The 24,298-nt window shown below is 37.6% G+C and overlaps 1 protein-coding gene across 1 annotated transcript in view; it reads right to left on the bottom strand.

The window, feature by feature from the left end:
- Positions 1–24,298, bottom strand: part of COPA (COPI coat complex subunit alpha) — a 38,698-nt gene that overhangs the window by 13,146 nt on the left and 1,254 nt on the right. The window contains exons 2-17 of the mRNA XM_037825576.1: positions 20,505–20,618; positions 20,235–20,308; positions 18,986–19,066; positions 16,873–16,949; positions 16,051–16,160; positions 11,573–11,682; positions 10,132–10,231; positions 9,387–9,522; positions 8,740–8,822; positions 7,244–7,394; positions 5,093–5,159; positions 4,063–4,138; positions 2,052–2,134; positions 1,244–1,383; positions 595–680; positions 339–477 (exon numbers count right to left, since the gene is read on the bottom strand). Coding sequence (XP_037681504.1) covers positions 339–477; positions 595–680; positions 1,244–1,383; positions 2,052–2,134; positions 4,063–4,138; positions 5,093–5,159; positions 7,244–7,394; positions 8,740–8,822; positions 9,387–9,522; positions 10,132–10,231; positions 11,573–11,682; positions 16,051–16,160; positions 16,873–16,949; positions 18,986–19,066; positions 20,235–20,308; positions 20,505–20,618 — 1,627 coding nt within the window. The remainder of the gene's footprint in view (positions 1–338; positions 478–594; positions 681–1,243; positions 1,384–2,051; positions 2,135–4,062; positions 4,139–5,092; positions 5,160–7,243; positions 7,395–8,739; positions 8,823–9,386; positions 9,523–10,131; positions 10,232–11,572; positions 11,683–16,050; positions 16,161–16,872; positions 16,950–18,985; positions 19,067–20,234; positions 20,309–20,504; positions 20,619–24,298) is intronic.

Genomic DNA, 24,298 nt, shown 5'->3' with positions numbered 1-24,298 from the left:
TGTTATCTTTTGTGATCAATAACGATCACATAGCAAGGGCTTCCGGGTTACCAGAATTGTTCTATTTCTTGACTTTGGTGGTGATTACACAGATGTTTAGTAAATAACTATTCATTACATCGTATATTTGTAATTTATGTGTCTTTTTGTATCTGTATTACATTCCACAATTTTAAGAGTTGAAAAAGAATGTTTTGATGCCCCCTAGTTCATAAATGCCAGACAAGGCTTTTCCATGTAGAAAGCTTATGGAGGACTTCAGCTATATCTCTTGAGATAGGATAGTGATTTCAAGAAGCCACCTTCTCCCACTTAGTATCTCAGATAATTTAACTTACCCAGTGATCACAGCATATTTGATGTGGTTGCTTGTGGTATAGATAAATACCCCACTTTCATCCCAGGCCCCACTCTTGACACGAATGTTCTCATGAATGTTACACAGAGCCTCCAGTTTGCGGTTACAGATCACAATGGCTGTAAGAGGCAAAGGGTATGAGTGTTCTATTGGATGAGATGAGTGTAGTAGACTGGCAGCGATAGGGGGAGGGAGGGACTCATCTTTGAATCAGGGTGGATATAATGAAGGCTTACCATGCTTGGCCAGTAATGCTACATGGGACATATCTGCTGACCAGATAACATATTTCACCTTGGAAATCTTCACAGTTGCCAAAGTTCTGGGATAAAGAATAAACACGAGTGGACCTGATTCCCTTGTCACAGGTTATAACCTAACTCCTTTTCACCCTCAAATTAACAGAAACTCAATTTCTTAAAATGATACCAAATAAACATTCCCCATACAGTAACTCAGGCAATTAAACTTTTTGGCTCACATTGTGCCCTTTCCTCTCCCCCAACTGCTTGCTCCTCATTCCCATGTATGTTAGGGTTTTGTGTATGTCTGTTTCACCACTGGACTGTAAGCTTCTCTAAGTGCAGAAAATGTGCTATTCATCTCTGTGTCCCTCTCATTCTAAGTCCTAAGAACATTCTTCATTCAGAGTAAGTGCTCTAAAAATAGGCATCAAATAAATAAGCCCCTCACTGCAATACATTGTGTATATGCAGGATGGAGAACGATCATGGAGGAAAAAAGTGGCTAGAAAAAGTCTTAGAAGCATAGCATAGGAAATGCCCAAGCCACTTGGAGGAAAAAAAAAGAAAAAAAAAAGGTCCTACTAATGATGCCTATTCTTCCCAACTCCTGCCTATCTGTTAGGGGCACCTGACATGTTACCGCTTCTGCTGTACGTCAAAGAGTGTGATGGAGTCTGCATCTCGAAGGAGGAGGTTGCCTGTGCCAGCATAGAAGATCTCATCACAGTTGGGCACCTGTACCTTCTTGGTAATCTCATTCTTTAGATTCTTGATCAGAAGCTGAAGCCAGTATTACAAGATTAGGGGTTAAGAGAGGAAGTGGGAATAGGTACATAAAATGATGACAGCTGACACCATTCCTTAGCTTCAGTAAACTAAATTGTTTTTTTTCCTATCTAAGCCAATCCCCACTTCAGGGCAGACCATTCCAACCAAGACTCTATCCATGGGCCATAATATTTCCTTTTTTTTTTTTTTCAATTTAAACACCCTGAGAAGTCCAACCAAAGTCTGAGTTACCTAATGTATCAGAGAGAAAAACAGTACTCCTTGGCACTGTTAAGTACTATCTTGTGCTGGAGCTTACTACATTTCAAATACCAATGAAAGTGATAGGATAAGGAGAGGGAGGAACAGATATCTACTCCTCATACAGCTTGCTCATTTCAAATCTGATGCTTTTCTGGCTTTCACGTTGTCAAGAGTGTCTCTGGTTTGGTTCTTAAGCCAGAGGCACAATGATCACCTTACTGATCATTATAACCTATTTTAAAGCCTTTCTTCCCAGGAGAAGTGGAGAGGGGGAAAGGGGTAAAGGTAAGACTGATATGTAATGATCACAGCTGCCCTGGAGAGAACAGGGGAAATACAGTGCTCTGTATTCTACAATACATAGACCACTACCACTACACTTACCAAATGAGTTTCCCTTTTTATTCTTGACTCACCGAATGCATCCGATCTAGGACAGCAAATCGATTTCGAGCAACCCAAACGGCTGTCAGGCCTGAGGATCGTTTCCCTTCAGGGGCTGAGAAGAACAAAATCAAGGGACGGGAGCATGTGGTGAGCCACTGGCAAGTGACAGAGTCAGGTGCCTTGGAGCTGCTGGTCTTGCTGGCTGCCATCTTGGCCTTGCCAGTTCAGCTGCTTCCTAACTAATTCAGCCGTAACCTGAGGCTACTGTTGAGTGACTTTTCTCCACTAGTCCCCTCCAAACTCCAACACTTACCCTTGCCAAGCCTCTTTTCTCTAGACCAAGTGGCTGCATTTCAACCAACACCACATATTGGCAGAAGAGCCACCCATTTTAGGAGACAGCACACTCCATCAAGCTAACGAGCAGGGCCTCCCTGGCCAAGCTGTGGCACAGCAAGCAGCCTGTCAGTGGCGCAGGCCCTCCTATCGTTAGGCCTCTGACAAGCTGGAGAAGAGCCCCCTCCCTAGGACACAGCTGCTCTGCTGCTTTTAACATGCAAATGCAGACCTCCTAGTAGAACAGGGCAGGGCAAAGCACTCCCAACTAAATCTTGACAAGTGAGCTCTGTGTTGGTCAGTATTTAGCATTAAGCTGATGCTCCGTAAATGTCAATCAATCATTCTCAACACCATGAAGAGAGTTACAAAATGTTCCTAAGTTCCCAAACATTGCCCTACTGATTAGAATTTTGAAATGGGCACTCCACTTCAGAAACTTCTAGGAGGATAAACTGAAGGATGCACCAAAACATATATTGGTGTCAGCACGTAACTGGACAGAACATGCTGGCCAGCCTCATCCTGTACTTACCTAGCACCTGTGGTGACAGATTTACAAAGCTAATTATTATGACAACCAACACTCCCATTTTCTAGGGACTAGGGAACCACACTATTCAAGCTTTTGCTTTTCCTGTTCCTCCTTTCTGCTTCGCGTCTTTGGGCTGCATCTTTACTAAACAGCATCTCCCTCAAAGGATGGAGAAGAGAAAATAAAACTGGTAATAAAACAAAACTAAGGTATTTAAACTCTATCAATTGTAAACAAATCTGGGGGAAAAAGCAAGGGGGTGATAGGAGTGGACCAAATCACAAAATTCAGTCAGAGGTGGCTTTGTTTATTAATCTACAGGGGAGAATTTGATTCATGGATACCAAATACACATGATCACATTTAAAACAAAGTGAGTCATATTAGCAGCAATAATGACACGGTAGCACCCACAAAGGCAACATGGAAAAAATGCACATCCAGCTAGGGTAATAAAATATTTCTCGAGAATCTGTTGATAAGGTCTAATATATGAAATTATGCTAGTAAGAGTGGGGACCTGAGGAATAAAGCTTTGACCTGGTAGTTTCTATAAATACACTAGAGGAAGTCTACAGAAAGGAGCATAAGTAAGAGTCTAATCTATTCTGAGAATCAGTTTTGTCAGTAAGTTCTAATAGTAAGGGCATGAACATGGGATGGTGGTGATGGAGGAAGCAGGCAGGAGTCTCAGCTGGATCCTGGGATCCCAGGTGGGATGTGGGGCTGTTAGCAGCCTCATCTTTTTGACATGCAAAAGGAAGCAAATAGGATTTGGATGTGAATGGGAGGGCATAAATCCCTAGTCCCAGGATGATACATTCCAAGATTGGAACCACATTTTTAAATAAATGAAAATACCAGGGTGAAAGTCATCTCAGCTGACAATAAACTAGGATAGCATGCTGTGCTGAAAAAGAAAATGAAGTGTTTCTAATAACCAAATTATAAAATATATATATATATCTAGCTGGGGTAAAAAAAAGGGGGGAGGAACATGAATATTTGAAACCATGGTCGCCTCTGATGCAACTGTCAGCAGCACCTGCCAACAGACATGAGTGATGTGACCATGGCCTGGGGATGGAATGTGAAAAACTTGATGAGGAGTGATAATGTGGATGGGGAGAGTTGAAAGCAGAGTAGGGTAGACAAAAAAGAATGCCTACCATCAGGATTCTGGGAGTCAGCATCTTTGGGGATGGTATACAGGTCATAGGTACTATTCTCTAAATTGCTGGCTCTCTGTAGAGGAAAGGGGGAAATTAAATTGTTAGTGAGAGGTACTCAAGAAACCAGCTTATTTTGACAGAGAAAACAGTTCCATCACACAGACAACAATCTGAAACTATACTTTTCTCACCCTTCACCTAGAGGACACTTGAATGGTTCCACATCTAAGAATTACAGGACTCTTTGTCAAAGTCAGCATTCGTGTTATGTTATTTATATCCCAAAGATACTGGTACTATTTGAATAAAAATAAGGATTGCATTCTATTCCACAAAATAACAGACTAAGACCTCAATATCTTAGAATCCAACCTGAGTATACTCATTAGCTTAAAAGTCTGCTTGGAAGAAAAAGTATCAAGCTAGTTTAAAGAAAATTGCTAAGAGAATATGGGACTGCTAGAGATTGAAGGCTAGGATTAAACAATAGGCATCAAATGAGGAAATAAAGGCTTTAATACATTCTAACTTAGCAAACAGGGCAATAAAATTAGAATGCCAGCCCCCATCTTTTTTTTTTTTTTTTAATTTGTACACAAGAAACGGAGGGAATACTTGATAAACCTAAAGGCACCTCCACTGAAAGGAACCCTCCCCACTCCTCAAAATCACAGCTCTTCTATTTTACTCAAGTGGCCAAGTTAAGCATCTGCTTTGCATAGAAAGGATATAGTCATAAACATTCTTTCAAAGCACTTTTAGCAATACAGGTCATTCACCTTGATGCATACGTTTAGAAGTTGTTAGCCTTATGAAAGATATATGTTCACAAATATTTAACAACATGTTTCTGATAACTGGAGCCTACCTGGTTTGGGCCTCTGAGTGTTTACTATGTCAGTCTTGTTTATCTTTCAAAATAACCATTAAATAGCTTTGAAATAGCCATTAGAGATTCCCCCAGGGCATGACAGGGAGATGACATGGAAAATGAGGAGATCCTAGGAGGACACCATGGCTTACTTACTGTACACAGTAGAACTGCATTTTCTGCTGGATTGTATGACATATTGAACACTGGAAACTTGGAACCACTGTACATAAATACAGAAAAAGAAGAAAACAGGAAAGAGGCATAAGGATAGAAGGAAGAAAGGAATTATCCACACCTCTTACTTATGCAATTTTTACACATATACTCACTAGGTTTTTATAAAAATAAATACTACATTTATACTCTTCCTTTCTTCAAGCCTTAAGGGCTTCATCAGCTCAGCTATGAGCAAGTAATAGTTTTAAAAAAGCAAACCTGAGTACAACACAAATTATTCAACAGAAGATAGGGTAAGGATTCACTGTAGTGAGTGTAATTAGTTCTATTTGGGTACAAATTCCTACACATAAGTGCAGTGGACACCACAAAGTAACATGTGATCTGTCTCTGGCTGGTTTCCCCTGTCCCTTGGAGTGCTTGGATAAACCCATTTCTTTATTGTAGTGATGCTGGAGGGTGGATATCAAACCCATGTGCCAAAGTTTGCCACCATGAATGTTTTAGCATGCTGATGCAGCTGGCTTTCCAAGAGGACAATTCCTTTTGCCAGGCATCCCAGAGGTTATCTTTCCTTCAGAGTTAGAAGTTTCCAGAGACACATATTCTGGTTTAGAGTCATACACATTTTGTTGAAAAGCAGAGGAAGAGTTACAGAAATGAAAGGCCAAATAAAGGCAGAAAGGTCTGTCACCAACTTGGGCTACCCTCTACTAGGAAACTTTCCCTGATTTACAGGAGAACTGACACACTGCAGATTGTGGCAGTATGATTTCCTTTCCACTGGTTAACTAGTATTCTCAGCTGGAGGACTCCCATTCTACTCATGGCCACCTCCTTGCCCATTATGCTCCTATGGTTTAAATGGAGCAGCTCAACCATGGTGATCCCATTTGTGACAGGAGATTAGACCTAAAATAGTGTTAAAAGAACGGTGTCTTGTTTGTGGGTACTGTACCATGGTGGTTTATGGGTATTGGATGGAAGGGACTCAAAGAGGTATTTGCACACTAATGTTCATAACAGCACTATTTACAATTGACCAAAGATGGCAGCAACCCAAGTATCCATCAACAGATGAATGGATAAACAAAATGTGGTATACATACAATGGAATATTATTCAGCAATGAAAACGAATGAAGTTTTGATATATGTGACAACACGAATGAACCCTGAAGACATCATGGTGAGTGAAACAAGCCAGACACCAAAGGACAAATATTGTACAGTCTCGCTGATAAGAAATAATTCAAATAAGAAAATTCACAGAGTCAGAAACTAGAATATAGGTTGTCAGGGGCTGGAGTAGGGATAGGGAATGAGGAGTTAATGCTTAATTAGTACAGAATTTCTGTTTGAGCTCATGGGAATGTTTCAGTACTGGATGATGGTAATGGTAGCACAACACTGTGAATGTAATTAACACCACTGAATTATATACTTGTTAAGTGGTTAAGAGAGGATATTTTAGGATATATATACATACATATATATATATATAAAATAAAATTTAAAATCCACAGGACTGTACAACATAAACAATGAACTCTAAATTATGGACAATGGTTAATAGTATGATTATAATAAAATTCTTTCATCAACTGTAACAGAGGTAATACACCAATGTGAAGTGTTAATAAAGGGGGCGTGAGGGTGAAGGATATGGAAAATCTATTTACTGTAAGCTTTTTCTGTAAACCCACAACGTCTCTGTTAAAAAAAAAATACCAGGCCACAAACTAAGAAAGCTCATTTCCAGGTTCTATTTTTAAAATTAGAGTAAAATATCACTTTATTTACAAAGAGATTAGGTTTTTAAAACCCCAAACTTTTGTTCAAAATTCATTAAGCAAAAACAATCTCAGCTTTTAGAAGTTCAATAAAAGGACTTATTCATTAATTCCACCTTTCAATTTATCTTCTAAAAATTTAGTTATTTGAAAATATCTGTTTTTTTCACATTTTTGCTATGAGTTTTAAAATAGAAAACTAAAGTTTCTGCTGATAAAGCACATGCATTTTTATCATTTGAAAAAATAACTCCTCAAATCTCAATTTAAATAAAGTTAAATTTAAAAAAACAAAGGGTGAGAGGGTTTGGAGAGAAGAAACAAATCTGATTTACCTCCGCAATTGCATAACAGCTACATCTTTAGAGCTGTTGAAATCCAGCTGACGTAAGAACCGGTCTTTGACATAATGTAGCATATTGCCATGAACAGCATAGGCTGGCCGTTCTCTTTCCAGTTTAAACACAATCATGCCACCATCATGGCCTGGAGCACAAGGAGAAGAAAGAATTAGTATGCACAGGAAAAAATAAAAACTGTAAACTGGAGATACCTAAGGACTACTATTGGTATGTATGCTAAAAACAAAGTTAAGGCACCTGAACGCACCTCTTATTTACCTAAATTTTCACAATTCTTGTAATCTTTATTCAAATGAATCTCTGTAAATCCTTTCCGAACACTGTATCACACTGCCACAGTTAGACACTCCCTCATCTGGGTTCCCCCAATATTTTGCACAAACTTCTATTACAGCACTTATTTAGGTCTATCATCCCCACAATACTATGAGATCCCAGAAGGCAAAAATTAAAATAATTTACATCCTACCCCTAGTCCCTAGCATATAACAAGAGCATAAAAAAATATTTGCTGAATTAAAGGATGTTAGCTTAAGTAGCTTTTTTGGTTCTGTTTTTAAAAAGAGAAGCTTTTTTCCTACTAGCATTATCTATCCCTTAGAGAAACTTTCCACCCTTGTCCTCCCACATTCTGCTCTCCACACATACGTCTGATCATGTCACTCCCCTGCTTAAAACCTTCCAATGCCTTTCCATTTATTCAGAATAAAATCTTAAATTCTAACCAATAGCCCACAAGGCAGTGCAAAATCTGGCCATGGTCTTACCTCCTAATACTTATGCCCTTACTCACTGTGCTCTAACTGGCCTCTTTCATATGATCCTCAAACATGCTATGAATCACCTCTCAGATCAGCCTTTGAATTTGCTGTTCCCACTGGCTCATTCCCCCTTACTTTTCTGAAACCCTGATAAAGAATAGTAGTTCCCACACCCAACTTTATCTCCCTTTCTTTTGCTTAATTTTTCTTCAAAATTTCACCACACATCATTTTGCATATTTACTGTTTTATTGCTTATCTCTTTGCACTAGAAGTAAAAGCTCCATAAAAGCAGGGACTTTGTTTTACGCACTGCTGTAACACCAGCAACCAGTGACACTCAATACTAAATGAATACTAGCATATAACAAGCTAGTATGCTTGTTAAATGAATGAATAAAGCAGCATCTAGTTCCCTCTAGTTGGAGAACTGGCAAGTGTCTAGTATTAGACTCCCAAGTCTCTAGGAACTAGTCAAAGAGGACTTACTGTTAAATGGCTCTTTATGGAGAAAGAACACTAATAAAACACTAATCCAAGAAGATAAGGGGAGGGGAAAGGAGAAAAGCTTCACCTAAGTGGCACTGAGAAATCTACTCCTCCTTATCATACTATGAATTTACTGGAGAATAAGCTAATGTAGAATCACTCTCAAGTCTTATAAACTCTGAACTAAAGTAAAGAAAAAAAAGAAGAAATAACCCTTACCTGCAGCAAAGAGATTGAGATTGGGGTGGGCAGCCAGGACCCAAAAGCGATCATGGTCCCTGCGAAAAGTCTGAACCCCAGTCCTTGGAAATAAAAAAGGTACATAAAGAAAAAATATTAATTTCCTAAGAAACTTCAAACTGTCGCATACAAGAATGCTAAGTGTTAAAACAGCAAGCTGAATAAAATATTAAACTAGGGACAGTAAATTGCATAACCTAAGTGAAGGTAGTCATGATAAACTCTAACAAGGAACAGAAAGAAGAGACTTCAAACTGACCCTATTATTTTGATATTTCAATTTCTCCCTATTTATCATGACTTTCTACTGCATTGCTTTCATTTCATATTCTTCTCTAGCTTCAGAATTAGCAGGAAATCAAGACACATGCTTAAATTTAGTCTATAAAATGAATACATATGGAGATTTCTACTTGACTGAAAATCTGTAAATGTTGGCTTAACTCTAAGATTTGTAAATGTCTACTAACTCTAGACCTAACTCTAGGTCTAGCTTTCGTAATGTATAATTTGATTTTTCTACATGACAAAGATGTGACAGATAACACACAACTCATTTTCCAAAGACAGAGTGAGAAAGGGGCTTTCCCCTGGGTTTGGTCACACAACATCAATAACCCCCTTACCGCTTAGACATATCCCAAACTCGGATACTTTTGTCCTCAGAATTGCTGAGGATCAACTCTTGGCGAGGGTGGAAGACAGCACAAGACACGTTGTTATAATGGCCTCGGCAGGTATCAACCTCCCATGCCTTTGATTCTGAAGGACAAAAAAGAATTTGGTCATCACAATTCCCTACCACAGTAAGTTTGGGATTTGGTGACACAACACCCTCTCAATTAAATGCTAGGTACTACTACAAAATGCTATGTTAGCAACTGCTATCTAAAAGTGCAATTTTCTTCATTTAAGCCTCTTAATCTTTACACATTTCCTTATTCTTTCATTCTGACCTTCCTACCAATTGTAACATCCCTTCTCCATCATGCTTTATCCCCTTACAGTTTTATTTGTCCTGATACATTTGTCCCTGGCTATCATAATAAAATAAGTGTAAGCTACATACGGCAGAGGCTTTATCTGTTTTAGCCACCATTGTGTCTCTCGAGACTTTAACAATGACTAGTACAAAGCAGGTACTCAAATATTTGTTGAATGAATGAATGAATCCTTATTCTTAACGCTGTTCATACTCCTTAAAATCAGGATGCTATTACAGGAAAAAAGGGAAAAGGGCAATTTTTATGCTCCCAAGATTAGCACAAGATAAGCAAAATATGTCACAAAGTCCAGAAGACCCAGCTACTCTACCGTGCTGGCAGCCAGCAATCAATCTCTTAGACATGGTGATACTATTGCTTCACTCACCATTCATGCGCCAGATCTTTACTTGACGGTCATCTGCCCCAGATACAATAAGGGGCATAGTGGGGTGGAAGGCAGCCCAGTTTACTCCACGATCATGACCCTACAGAAAAGCAGAAGTGGTTCTTCTAAAATGGCTTGGTAACTGCTCACTCAAAGCAAATCAATGAACTCTACTGGTATAAAAGGTGCCTGACATTTACTCATCATACAAAAGACTGAAGGGACTACGCTGTTCTAAGATTTTGAACATGAGCGTTACTATGTCACTCTATATCCAATATTATCCCCAAATTTTCATGTGAATTCCCAAATCTTTCTAACCCCAAACTCAGCTTCATTTACATTTAGGATATACAGCTTTGCTTTGTTACTTGTCTATTCATGTCACTTTCCCATCCAATTATTAACATCCAAAGAATAAAGGCTTTTTATAATGTAAAGCACCAATTCTCAAAGTATGGTCTGGAAACCCATAAAGGTTCCCAACGCCTTATTAAGGGGTAAGACCAAAAACTATTTTCATAATAATACTAAGATTTTCTTTACCTTTTTCATTCTAATTCTCTCTTAAGTATACAGTGGAGTTATCCAAAGGCTACATGATTCGTGATGATATTTCTGCTCTGATAGCTCTTGGAATGCGTGCTTGGCTATTTCATGTTCTAAAAAGTTCTTAGTTTTAATTTTTAATATGGTAAAAAAAAAAAGTGACAGGAATAATTCACATAAACAAATATAACAACTGTTTAGGGCCTTGAATACATTTTAAGAGTATAAAGAGGTTCTGAGAGCAAAAAGTTTGAGAACCTACACCCTTATTCTTATTTATATAGTTGTACTCTGTACTGTGACAGATCATAGATGAGGAGTTCCGAATCGGTGGTATTTTTGAGATGAATTATAGCGTGGTAAAAAGTACCTAGGTTTTGGAGTCAGACAGATCCAAGTTCAAATCCCAGTTCTACTTAGATATATGTAGATACTACTACTTCAGTAGATACTAGTACTTCAGCTGGGAGGATTAAATTAGATAATCCTAAAAAATCCAGTTTCTTTTCCTTATGCTTTTCTATTTTCCCACCATGCCAGCAAGTTATCTACACATAGTTTGTTCTGAATAATTTTCATTAAATTACTTTTTCCCTCTTACAAGAGGCCTGAGAAAGGGCTTTTGGATGGTGATGGAGCCTATGCCAGGCTTTCTCCCTCTCTACCCAGTGAGTTTATAAGGCAATACTACTCTCCCTCAGGTTGCACATAAAGCTGTGTTTCTCTGTTGGCTCACACACTATTCTACTACCAGAACAGGCCTAGAATAGTGCCTGGCACTTAATAATCATTCCATAAATATTTGTTGAAGAAATGAATAAATAACAGCATGTTGCCACTGTTTCACTAGAGAAGAGCCCATATCCAGCAAACTGACTATAGAGATAAGTACCTCCAGCACGTGTTTCACCACTGCATCTGTAGTTCCAAACAGATCAACCCCAGTTATTCCTCTCACATCTGACTCCACCGCACCAGGGGACAAGTTTTTTTTCCTTAGGCCTTTGAAGGGGTAAGGAGTGGGATGAAAGATGCAAACATAATGTTATCAAACAAAAAAACCCACAAAACACCGTATTAGAAGCACAGAAAGGTACAGTGACAGCTTGACAAGAGGGGAAAAGAGATTGATGAGGGGAGAGATACTGAAGAAAAAAGAGACTCAAGAGCTCCTATCTATTTCTTTCTAGAAAAGTTAAAATATTGAAGTACAGTCACTATCATCCTTTTTCCTCTAACACTAACTTAACAGACTAATACTGGGATTTCTTTGACAAACCTCAATCCAAGAGCTATCTACTTCCAATAATGCCCATTTTCCATTCTTCAATGCTCTTGAAAAACAGCCTCAAATGGTAAACACTCAAATCCTACTCAACTTTACAAAATCTATACCACCTTTTCTTCCCTTGTCTCAAAAACTTTTAAAGAAAAGCCATCTGGGAAGGCCACAGCTCAGTACTTCTGAAACTGGAAGTCTTTCAGGCAACTCATGGGGAAGTTCCAAGTGGGTTATGAAAACTGGACCTATAAAGTACAAAACAGTTGTTTGGTGGAAGATCCACACAACTAGGGATTATGTAAAAAGTATACTCCTACCTGCTACAGACTCCTAGGTTGGTTACAGATCTTATATTTTGCCATTAAAACTTTTGCAGGGTGATCTCCTTGGAAGGAATTAGTCCAAAATTTTAAAACAATGGAAAAAAAGACACCAGGATAAGAAGAGTTTTATTTGTATAAAACCCACATTTATGGCTCAACTACACCCATCTTCAAAAGCTGAGTATTATCAGTGCTACGGTCAGAACCAAAATTACAATACCAGACCTTCGGTTTGAAAAGCACTTTGTGATTTTCAAAATACTCTTACATACGTTATGTGTTTTGATCCTGATAAAAACCCTTTGAAGTAGGCAAGTCAGGTATGATTATAACAGTTTATAAATGTGAAAACAGAAGAACTGGGAATAAAACCCTGTCTTTTGAAGTATTTGGGGGGGAAAGTAGAAGATGAGACTACCTAAAGTTTGTAAAATCAAAAACAATTATCTATAATAGGGGGAAAAGAAAAAAACTATCATTAAAAATAAAACCTAAGTAGCTTCAAACCTAAAATTTGACATCAGTAGAAATATATAAAACCTTAATTTCAATGACTGCATTTATACTCATCATTTTAAAACTACAATGTATCTCTTCTTTTGTTAGAGTGGCACCTAATTAACAGCAGTGGAAAAGCAAGAGTTTAAAAGGACATGACAGCTCTTACTACCTTGTCCCTGTCCAAAATGAGCATTTAGCCAATAGACAGAGGAAAATAAAGCTGAGGGTGTGTGTGTGTATGTGTGTTTTAATTCACTCTGCCAAGGCTTCATAAAATACATTATCACAGGGATGCCTCCTTTCATCACTTATTTCATTTGTCCCTTTAATGGGATCTGTCAACTTTTTCTAATGAGTCTGGTGCATAAAAACAGATTCAAGGGAAGACACAAAGACAGACAGCTGTGAGGAACTTCATTTTCAATAAGCTTCAACAAACACATTAAAAGGGAAAGCTGTATGACAGAATGGAAGCCTTTGTTGCGCTTGCATGTAATGATCCAGGGAAAGGACAAAAACAGACAGATGAATAGTGACAGGCAGTGAAAAGAACTTGGAGAAGAAATATCTGTTCCTTCAACAAGCCACACACTAGGACTGAACGACAGATGGAAAATTTCTACAGCAGCTACCCAAATCCAGAGGGACACTCTCAGAACAGACCAGTTTGATGCATGCCTCCCAAAGGGGACCAGGAGAAGCAGTAAAAAGAGAACGATGAGGACAGGATCTAGCAGTAAATTAATAATTTTTTAGTAGCCATTTCAAAGATGAGCCTGAAGTACATGGGCTTGACATGCAAAAGTGTAAGCATATTAAAGTAATTTAACTGTCAGTTTACTTGAAAACTCAAACTAGAGAAATAACCTATCTTCTATATCTAGTTTGTAAATATATTTCCTTGCTAAACAAATAGCTTTTGCCAGGCTAAGCTATTCAGGTTAAGCTAAGTTTAGTTTCCTTTAAGGAGCTCTGTATTTTCTTACTGCTTACTTAGCTCAGAGTGTGTCTCCTTTCTAAGAGACACTCAGAAAAATTAGAATTTTCATCAGTCTTCTAAATTTGGAGGTTCATTCTCTTACTCAGAACCAACTTTTGGTTGATTTCTAACATGCCTGAAAGCTAACTTCTTTTCTGTGTTCAGCACTTACTTGAACCCAAACAAAAATAACCCTGATGAAAAGTGTATGCTGACCTTTAGAAAAGGAAAGAATAAGTGCAAAAGCCTAACCCCAAAGTTCTGCCCACTTGGTTAAATACCAAAGGATGTCCTTCCACTCTGGTTAAGGGGTTACTGGAAGTCAAGAGAGTTGGAGATAGAGAAAAACAATTAAAAATGGTAAAAGAGAGCATTAACATTAGTACAGCAAGTTAGCACAAAATTCTATCACATACACGAGGCACAACAATTACAGTGTTATAATAGTAATTCATGCACTTCACACATTCAAGAACAAGTATAAACCCCACTGGGGTTATACCCTCTCCTTCTCTTCTCTGATCTAGGGCCCTCAATTCTAATGCAAAAATGTTTTCTGCTTACAAAAGACGAAGAAAAGTGTTTCTTGTCTTGCGCATTTCATGATCTCCAATTAGAATCCTTCCAACTGACTGTCCCAATTTGTTTTAGCTAGACCACAGGGAAGAAGTTGTGCTAGCATCAGGTGGAAGAAACAGTATTCTCAGAAGGAAGAAGTATAAGGCCTTCTCAAACCGGTGGTCTGGGAAAGAAACCCAAGTGCCCTAAAGCATCAGATGAGATATATAATAAATTAACTTCTCTCTTATGATCTAGAATGGCATTAGTTGTATAATATAATATTCTTGGAAGAATTGAGCAAACAGTCACTTAAAGTATTTTCTGTAGGGCTTAATTTTCTCACAGAACCCATGTTGAGAAAAGTATTCTAAATAATCAACACTCTTGGGCTGGAATAGTACAAGCCAAGATCCAACTCCACCAGGCTCCTACATCCTGAGACAGAGAGGGTGCTCTGAATGTGTGTACAGTGAAAAAACCATAGAAAACCATAGCCAGGTTACTGGTAGAGCCAAAGTTAAGATCCCTGGTATTGGTAGAGTAGAGGGCACAGGCTCATGTGCCTGTGTCCAGCAACTCCTGTTGGCATGACTGATCACATCTGGGTGTACTTCAAATAGCCTAGTCAGTCTGATGAAAAACTGCAATGGCAAAAGCCCTAGAGGAACAGAGTACAACTGTCCTATCTCCAATACAATCTTGTTTACACTACTCCCTTGCAGTTCTGAGCTTTCAAAAATTGCAAAGACAGCATGATCTACTCTCCAATTGTCCCCATCTCCCTTTAGCTTGTTTCTATGCTACATACAATACAGAAGAGTAATTGTTTTAGTACCACAAAAAATCAGGCAAAGACCCATGAGAGGGCCTTCCTCTTATAGAATAAAAACAATTTTGTAGTCTAGCCATTGACCTTTTAGAGAACCAAATCTCTAAAATTTTCTAAGGCAAAAAACAAATAGAAGAGAACTCAGTAAGTAACAAATAATTTTAATTGGGAAGAGAACCATGGCATTTAGATTCTCATTTCCCTATTTCAACACTCACCAAAGCACTTCCATCTACCTACCAAGGCTATCCCATAGGAACAGTTCTAACTCTGCATTTAAATTCTCTGGTTAGCAATTTCTTAGATCGCCTCTTCAGAGTACTAAAAATTTAAATCATAATTTCAAAATCAAGGTTACACAGACTGTGAAAGGAAGATTACCTCAACTATCCAAAATTTACCAGTTACTTAATTTCTGGTCCTAAAAGTCTATTAGAAGTCTGCCCATTAAAAGGTATTCTGGACATAAACCTCTTCCTACTTTTCATGTTCCTTACACTAGAAAGAAATCTAATAGAGGGATTTCTTTATTTCTTCATGAGGCAATAGGATCCATGAATCCTGTTTCCCTACACTAACCTTATTCTCAAAATTTATTTTCATTAAGCTTGTATTTTTTTTATTTCAGTAAAAAGCTTGATTCTTAATCAAATACTCCCAACAGTAAATAGACTTTAACTAAAAAGCGAAAATTTCTTCAAATTAAATGAACTTTTCAGAACCACCACTTTTCTTATGAAATACCTCTAACACAAAGAACCATTAAAGGCGATTCAATACCCTCAAAAACAAAGATTCTAAATATTCCTGTTCTAAGCCAACTACCCTTTGTATTTAAAGCAATTGCAGTTTTGCACCAGGTGACTAGGTTGCCCCCTGAACTTGTATAGCTCACCAGAAATATCCCAAACACGCACAGTCTGGTCCAGGCTGGCTGATACAACCAGGTCTTCTGAAGGGTGGAACTGGGCACACATTACATAGTGGTTGTGCCCTGTTAACACACTGCAAGAAGAAAAAAGAAAAACGATACCAAATTAGAGGCAGGAATCAACAAACTCCTATACTAAATATCACTCTCCAGATTCAACAGATACTTATTCAATTACACTTACAATTCTGAACCAATAAATATAATCCACTGTTTTAACAATAGCTCTTTTCTTGCTTATAATGCTTGTGTTTAAATATCACTAATTTAAGAAGAACTGAGATTGCATAGCTCTCCTCTCAGACCAAAGACATATCAAAATATGAAAATAAATGAAATCTTAATAATTCATACTGGGATTTATCTCCTAGATTTTATGGGTTATCCCTCTTAAAGGGCATCATTTTAGATGGTCCTTATGTCTTTGTAGAAAGCTCTACATAGAACGCCAGCCCCAAACACAATGTAATACAGAGGTCTAGACCTTGATTCAGGCTTTATGAGAACAGAACAAAAAACCAGTTTAAAGTTCTTATTCTAAAAGTCTAGCTAAGACCTCCTTTCCCTGGCATGAAATGATGAGAAAATCTAGATCATATATCACTAATGATATTCCCTCTACATGTATCATTTTGTACTTAAAAGCATTTTACAAACACAATCAGTAATTAATCAGCAGACATAACCCCTTCAGGAAGAGAAGTGACTGCTCTTAAGAGAAGGTGATAATGGGGGAATTCAAAAAAGATTTCAGAGTCATTTGGAGCCGTCTGTCTCCTGCTTTACCAGACACATGTCCTTGACTGCCAGTTCCACACTCGGATGGTCTGATCATCTGAGGCACTCAGAATCCAAGGATACTCCTAAAAGATACAGGAGTATCAGAGAAAGGGTTTGAACATTAAACAAACTTGTTCTGTCAGGCTCCTGAAACCATTTTTCTCTTTTTGGGGGATCATTCCATTGCCTAATGTCTTAGCTATATTAGCAAAGGGGCTGCTGCTTCTGATATCAAGCTAGTTGTCTTCTCTCTAACAGTTTACCAGCTTTTCCAACTTCGGCATTTTGCCCTATGAGATAACAGAAGCCAGACAAAAGCATAATAGAGTCTTAGAGGCAGACAGTGACAAATAAAGTAATATATATTTAATTTGCCTTTTTACATATGCAGTATGTATATGTATTTATTTCTATACAGTTACTCTTAAAAATTATGATCCTGTGAGAGGACCTTCCCTTTTTAACTCCAAGATGCGAATATTTGTCTTCAGTCTGACTCCTTTTGGTCAGGCCATCTAGTTTCAAAAAACCCACGTCTCATTAATCAAAGCAGAAAGTACCACATAAAGACGATCTAGCCTTTCTGATGTCTAAATAAGCTTAAGAAAAGAAATTTCTTATTCAGAGTTGCACCTCCAGTGTTTAGCACAGAGCCTAACAAGTGCAAGACAAATACGTATTTACTGAACTGAAAAAATAAAAGAAAATAAGGTTCTTCTTAACTTTCCAGCTAGTGGTAATTTGTTCCAGGCAAAGGTCTTCAGCAAGTCCTTTATAGTGATAACAAATAGTTCCTAACTAATATATTATCTAACTGAGCAGTTATCATTCTCAAATTTTCAGTAGTAGTTTTGGAAATAAACTATACTTAGGAAACCCTTGCTTATTTCATCATATTCTTTCTAACTTAATTCAAGAGATTTCATTTACTAGGAGTTAAGGGATAGTACAAGTTATGTCTAATAGCATAGAATTATAAGAAGATCCAGCCAGGTTGGGACTGAATTAAGATGCTGGGAGTCCCCAGTATGTAACTCAGTACCTAAGTCTACTACAGTACTTGATAGATCAAAAGTCAAAGAAAGCAGTAAGCCTGGCTAGGGGAACAATCTCCACCAGACTTAAAACTTTAAGATAGGACATGACTGTTAATGCTTCAAAACATGTATTAGCTCATCAAAATGATGTCTCACTCCCGGGGATGATTCTGGACCCAGCATCGTGGGATTGAGAACATCTACCTGACCAAAACGGGGATGTGAAATGAAATGAAATAAAATTTCACTGACTGAGAGATTTCAAATGGATTCAAGAAGTCACTCTGGTGGACATTCTTACGCACTATATAGATAACACTTTTTAGTTTTTAATGTATTGGAATAGCAAGAAATAAATACCTGAAACTATCAAATACCAACCCAGTAGCCTTCACTCTTGAAGATGATTGTATAACAATGTAGATTACAAGGGGTGACAGCATGATTGTGAAAATCTTGTGGATCGCACTCCCTTTATCCAGTGTATGGATGGATGAGTAGAAAAATGGGGACAAAAACTAAATAAAAAAGAGGGTGGGATGGGGGGGATGATTTAGGTGTTCTTTTTTACTTTTATTTTTCATTCTGATTCTTTCTGGTGTAAGGAAAATGTTCAAAAATAGATTGGGGTGATGAATACACAACTATAGGATGGTACTGTGAACAGTTGCTTGTACACCATGGATGATTGCAGGGTATGTGAATATATCTCAATAAAACTGAATTTAATTAAAAAAAAAATGACATCTCAGCTTCACCTTCCTCTAGATACACCTACTATTTACTAATAATATCCCACATGGGATTTGCCTGCAAACTTGCTGGCTCAGCAAACCAGAAATCAAATAAATTCCCACAATTTTCTACAGAGAAACAATGGCTTCCTCTTAGACTCCTCTGAATTCAGTTAAATTAAATTCAAAATAATCCCGAGTTCTTACTTTTGCAAAAAGAAACAAAGCAGAAAGGTCAACACCACACAGATCCTAGAAGAGCTACTCCAACAACAAAATTTTGTTATCAAAGCAAGGGTTCTCAAAGACCAAGGAGAAGATTCTTATGGGGCCACCATGGCTACTTACATGATGAAAAAATGTGGTACGGATATAATCTAAGTGTCCAAGCAATGTGAAGAGACAGCGCCTTAGCTTGTAATTCCAAACCTGTAAAGAAAGAAATCCAACTAAGGATCTTGGGCCTCTCAAAGGCTCAGGTTTCTCAATAAACAAGAATGGATTTATATTTTGGCATTTCTAAATCAGTCTAAGAACCCTGGTAGGAAGTCCTGATTAAGGTTGGAGGGAAGAGGACCAAGGATGAAAATAAAAGCCAGCTAAAACAACATGTGGGGGTGGGGGAAGGCAAGACTAGAGAAAAAGAAAAAAATAAAGATTTTTCCTTTCTTTGGGGAAAAATCATCTCTATTTAATAACATGAAACACGATACTTATCCAGGACTTAAATTTAAACTCCTTTCTACTACATAACTGTGTTCGTCTCAGTTTAAACAGAAACCTCTTAGTGCTTTACCTGTCACCTTAGCTCAGGACAAAAAAGGCAGAACAGATAACCATGACACCAAAGGATACAGTAATATAACATACGGTATCATCTCTTTAGACTCCTAATTAGGAGCAAATTGATACCCATACATTCAGCCATGTCTGGTCTGTACTGGCTATCAGGCAAACACACTTTAACTCATTATTATGGAAAATACTACATTGCTCAGTTAGGCTGCACTAAGCAGAGAAAATGTGTATTTGGAAATGAAGTTGAATCAACTACCAAAGTACCAGATATTGATGGACACAACTAAAGACGGCACCAAAAACAGGACCATAAATGCCAACTCATACTCCTCATCAAGAACATCCTTCCCCCCTCCCCCCCCAAAAAAAGTGCAAAAATGAGAAGTCAGATGCTTTTTTTTTATTTTTTAACATTTCTGTTTATAATCCAGCTGACCAGCATGTTACTATTCTAGTTTTGTTTTTAAACTTAAAATCTTTAAATTTTCTTCTGTAAATTACAAAAAAAAAACCCCAAAAAACCCAAAACTAAAGTAACACTAGTTTCTTGTAACAAATTCAAACAGCCCAAAAATAAAATGTTCTTCCAAACACCATATCTTATTTAACTTTGAACTCCCAACAAAAACAATGTCTGGCATACAGTAAGCATTAAATAAATGTTTGCTGGATAAATGCTTTAGTCAAAAGCCTGAGCTCTGTAAGAATAAGATGCCCAGTCTCTTAGTCCCTTCCATAATTCTCAAACCTTCCCATTTCTCTCCATCCTTTTCTCCCAGTCATGACAAACCCTCTGTACCTTAATCTTATAGTCATCTCCTCCTGAGACAAACAGTGGCTGTTGCTTATGGAAGTCAATGCCTCGTACTGGACCTGGGGGAGAAGGCAGGCAACATATATTTAAGAAATCTATTGTTTCCAATCTCTAAGGTGATTCCTATTCAGAATTTTTTTAGTCCTATCCTTTCACATTCTTTAATCCTAAAGGAATAACCATCAAACAGGGCTTAAACCACCCCAGAAAACAACATTTATATCTCTTTTAACTTCCTCCTAGAAACTCTCTTACCATCATGTTCATCAAACTTGTCAATGAGGGTGCACATCCGATAGTCCCATAACTGGATGACCCCATTGTGTAAACTGGTCAGGATCCAGGGTCTTTTGGGATGAAAACTGAGCCCTGGAAAAACAGAATGAAACAATGAGCTAAGTAATTCCCATATGTCACCCTCTGTCAATTCTGATAAGAAAAAGGAACAGCTAGATGAATCCTAGATTCATTAATTCAACATGCTTGATAATTTCAGATTGGATGCCAGATATTACAAAGCTTATGTTGTTAGGTACCGGATTTTTATTATTTTCTTTTAAATATTGTAGGGTTTTGTTTGATCCTTTAGAGGCTTGCCTTTGAGCTTTGTTAGGGTGTGTCCAGAGCAGCTTTTAATCTAAGCCTAATTTAGCATCACTAACTATTAATGCAATGCTCATCTGAGGTCTCTATATGACGAACTGCATATTAGGAGGTCTTTCTGCTCTAGCTCATAGGAACAAAAACTATTCCCAGCCTGGTGTGAGCTCCAGGGATTGTTCTATCATCTCCTTTTCACTGGTTCTTTCCTTGGGTAGTTTCCTCATATGCATGTGCAGGCCGATACTCAAAGTAGGTACCTTGTAGATATGTGCAGGTCCCTCTTCCCTGATATTTGACCAACAAATTCTAGCTATCTTGGTTTCCCCAAGCTCTAAATTGATTGCTCAATTCAGCAAGACCACAGGACTCTTCTCCCTCCCTGCACTGCAGCCTGTAAACTCTCTCAAGGTTATAAGCTAAAATAATCACAGGACTCAACTCGTTCATTTCCCTTCTCTCAAGAATCACTCTGTTGCACTGCCTATGTCTGAAAATCTTTGTTTCATACATTTTTTGTTCAACTGTACAGATGTTTAAGGTGGAAAGATAAATCCAGTTCCTGCTACCCTATCATGACCGAAAATGAAGTCCCGAGAGGAAACCATTGTTAACAGTCTGCAGTGTATCCTTTCAGATTTATAATGCTTAGTTAAATATAAACCTAGATCTTATTCATTTTATTAAAAAAAGGATCATGTTATAATATCACTCTGCAAACATCTTTTCTCACTTAATCATATATCATGGGTCTCATTACATTTAAGTACATATAAATACAGTCTCATTCATTTTAGCAACAGCACAGTACAAATGCACATTTTAAAATTATTTTATTGAGGAGCACAGTTCCCACCACCACCACCATTTTTGGTTATCAAAAACAAGCCTAATAAAGGACAGATTCTGTATGGTCTCACTAATATGAACAGACATTAATGAACAAACTTTGGGAGTTAAAAGCTGACAACACAGGCGACCAGGAGATAGAAAGAGGGCAGAGATCAGCCATTTGATGCTGAAGGACTACAGAATGTTTAGGATTGATTGCATAGATCCAGAAATAGACAGGATAATACTGTGTGATGGTAGCACGGTATTGTAAGTACACTGAACAAAGATGTCTGTGAGTAAAGCTGAAAGAGGTGGGATAGGAGAATGTATGACACCAGAGGTAAAGATAGATGATAAAGACTGGGACTGTATAACGTGGCAAAAACTGGAGTGGCCAATGACTGTTACTAAATATACAAATATAAAAATGTTTTTGCATGTGGGAAAGCAAATGAATGTCAACCATGTAGAAATTTGAAAAAGGGATGGTATTCAGGAAAAAACATAATCAAAGCAAACTGCAGTCTATGGTCAACAGTAACATTGTAATATACCTCCATTAAATGTAACAAAGGCAATACGCCAATGCTAAATGTATATGAGAAGGGGATATAGGGGAGTAATATGGGATTCTTGGTAGTGGTGTTATCTGCTGTCCTTAGTAGTATATTGTATTGTATGACATGTTATTTTTCTTTTTATCATTTTTTCTTATTGCTAAAAAAAAACACAAAAAACAAAAAAAACAATTTTTCTTGTAGTAATAAGTATGTTCAAATGCTGATTGTGGTGATAAGTGTACAACTTTATGATGATACCATGAACAACTGATTGTACACTGTGGATAAATGTATGGTATGTGAATATAACTCTATAAAATTGTAGGAAAATATATATATAGGAGTAAAAGTGTTGGAGAAAACATGGTGAGAGGGATGATGCCTCACCAATATGGACTAACTACAATGTGTAAACTCAGAATTGAATCTTAGAACATAGCCTAACGTGGACACAATAACTGTAATAGTCCCTAGATTGTAAGCTCTTACAGCAGTTAACTCTATCCCTGAAGTGTAAGGCCTATCTCTAAACTTTGAGATGCTGATCCCCTAGCATATGTTGTCACAAACATTGGGACTGGCGGTTTGATGTGCTGAGCCCTCGAGCATGGGACTTGCCCTTATGAAGCTCATTACCACAAAGGAGAGTCTAAACTTGTATGTAATGGTGCCTAAGAGTCTCCCCCTGAGTACCTCTTTGTTGCTCAGATGTGGCCCTCTCTCTCTCTAACTGAGCCATCTCGACAAGTGAACTCGCTGCCCTCCTGCCTAGGTGGGATCCGACTCCCAGGGGTGTAAATCTCCCTGGCAACGCAGAGTATGACTCCCGGGGATGAATGTGGACCTGGCATCGTGGGACTGAGAGTATCTTCTTGACCAAAAGGGGGATGCAAAATGAGACGAAATAGTTTCAGTGGCTGAGAGATTCCAAATGGAGTCGAGAGGTCACTCTGGTGGACATTCTTATGCATTATATAGATAACACCTCTTAGGCTTTAATGTATCGGAATAGCTAGAAGTAAATACCTGAAACTACCAAACTCCAACCCAGCAGTCTGGACTCCTGAAGACAATTATATAATAATGTAGATTACAAGGGGTGACAGTGTGATTGTGAAGACCTTGTGGATCACACCCCCTTTATCTAGTACATGGATGAGTGGAGGAATGGGGATAAAAACTAAAGGACAAATGGGGTGGGATGGGGGGATGATTTGGGTGTTTTTTTTCACTTTTATTTTTTATTCTTGTTCTGGTTCTTTCTGATGTAAGGAAAATGTTCAGAGACAGATTGTGGTGATGAACACATAACTATGTTATCATACTGTGGACAGTGGATTATATATCATGGATGATTGTATGGTGTGTGAATGTATTTCAATAAAACTGAATTTAATAAAAAAAAAAAAGAAATTAACAACAACAACAAAAAAAAAAACAACAAGCCTAATAAAGATACTTTCAGTCATAATTTAGTCAATTTGCATTATTACTGTTTAGACTAAAGACCTGGAAATGGGATTAGTCAGGAATAGGGTATGGGCATTTAAACTTTCAGCAGATAACTGTTTGATTGCAAAAAGTGTGTATCAATATACACTCTTACCTAGTTTATGAAGGTACTTTTTTGCTACACTTTGCCCAACACAGAATGTTATCTATTATATGTTGTTTTGTTTGTTTTGCTAATCTAAAACAAAACAAAAACAGGGTATCTCTTTTTTTTTTTTTCTTTTTGGCATTTCTTTCATTAATAGTGAAGTGGAGTTTATTTTCATTTGTTTACTGAGCACTTACATTTCTTCTTCTAAATTGTATGTTTCGTCTATTTTTTCCATTAGGTTGTTCATTTTTTTTTCCTTTATGATACACAGAAATACTCCTTAATGGATATTAACACTCAAATATTTTGACACATATTTTTTTCTTCCACTTTTTTCACTTTTGTTCTCGACTGTCCAATAAGTTATTAAGAACAGAAAAGAAAACTCAAAGGTTATGAAGACCCATTCTGAAAATCCAGGTCCAGAAATTCTTAATGATCAATATTCCCAG

This window comes from Choloepus didactylus, chromosome 2 (genome assembly GCF_015220235.1).
Source record: "Choloepus didactylus isolate mChoDid1 chromosome 2, mChoDid1.pri, whole genome shotgun sequence".
Classification (NCBI taxonomy): domain Eukaryota; kingdom Metazoa; phylum Chordata; class Mammalia; order Pilosa; family Megalonychidae; genus Choloepus; species Choloepus didactylus.
The sequence above is the reverse complement of the archived record's forward strand: the minus strand, read 5'-3'. Positions and strand labels throughout refer to the sequence as shown.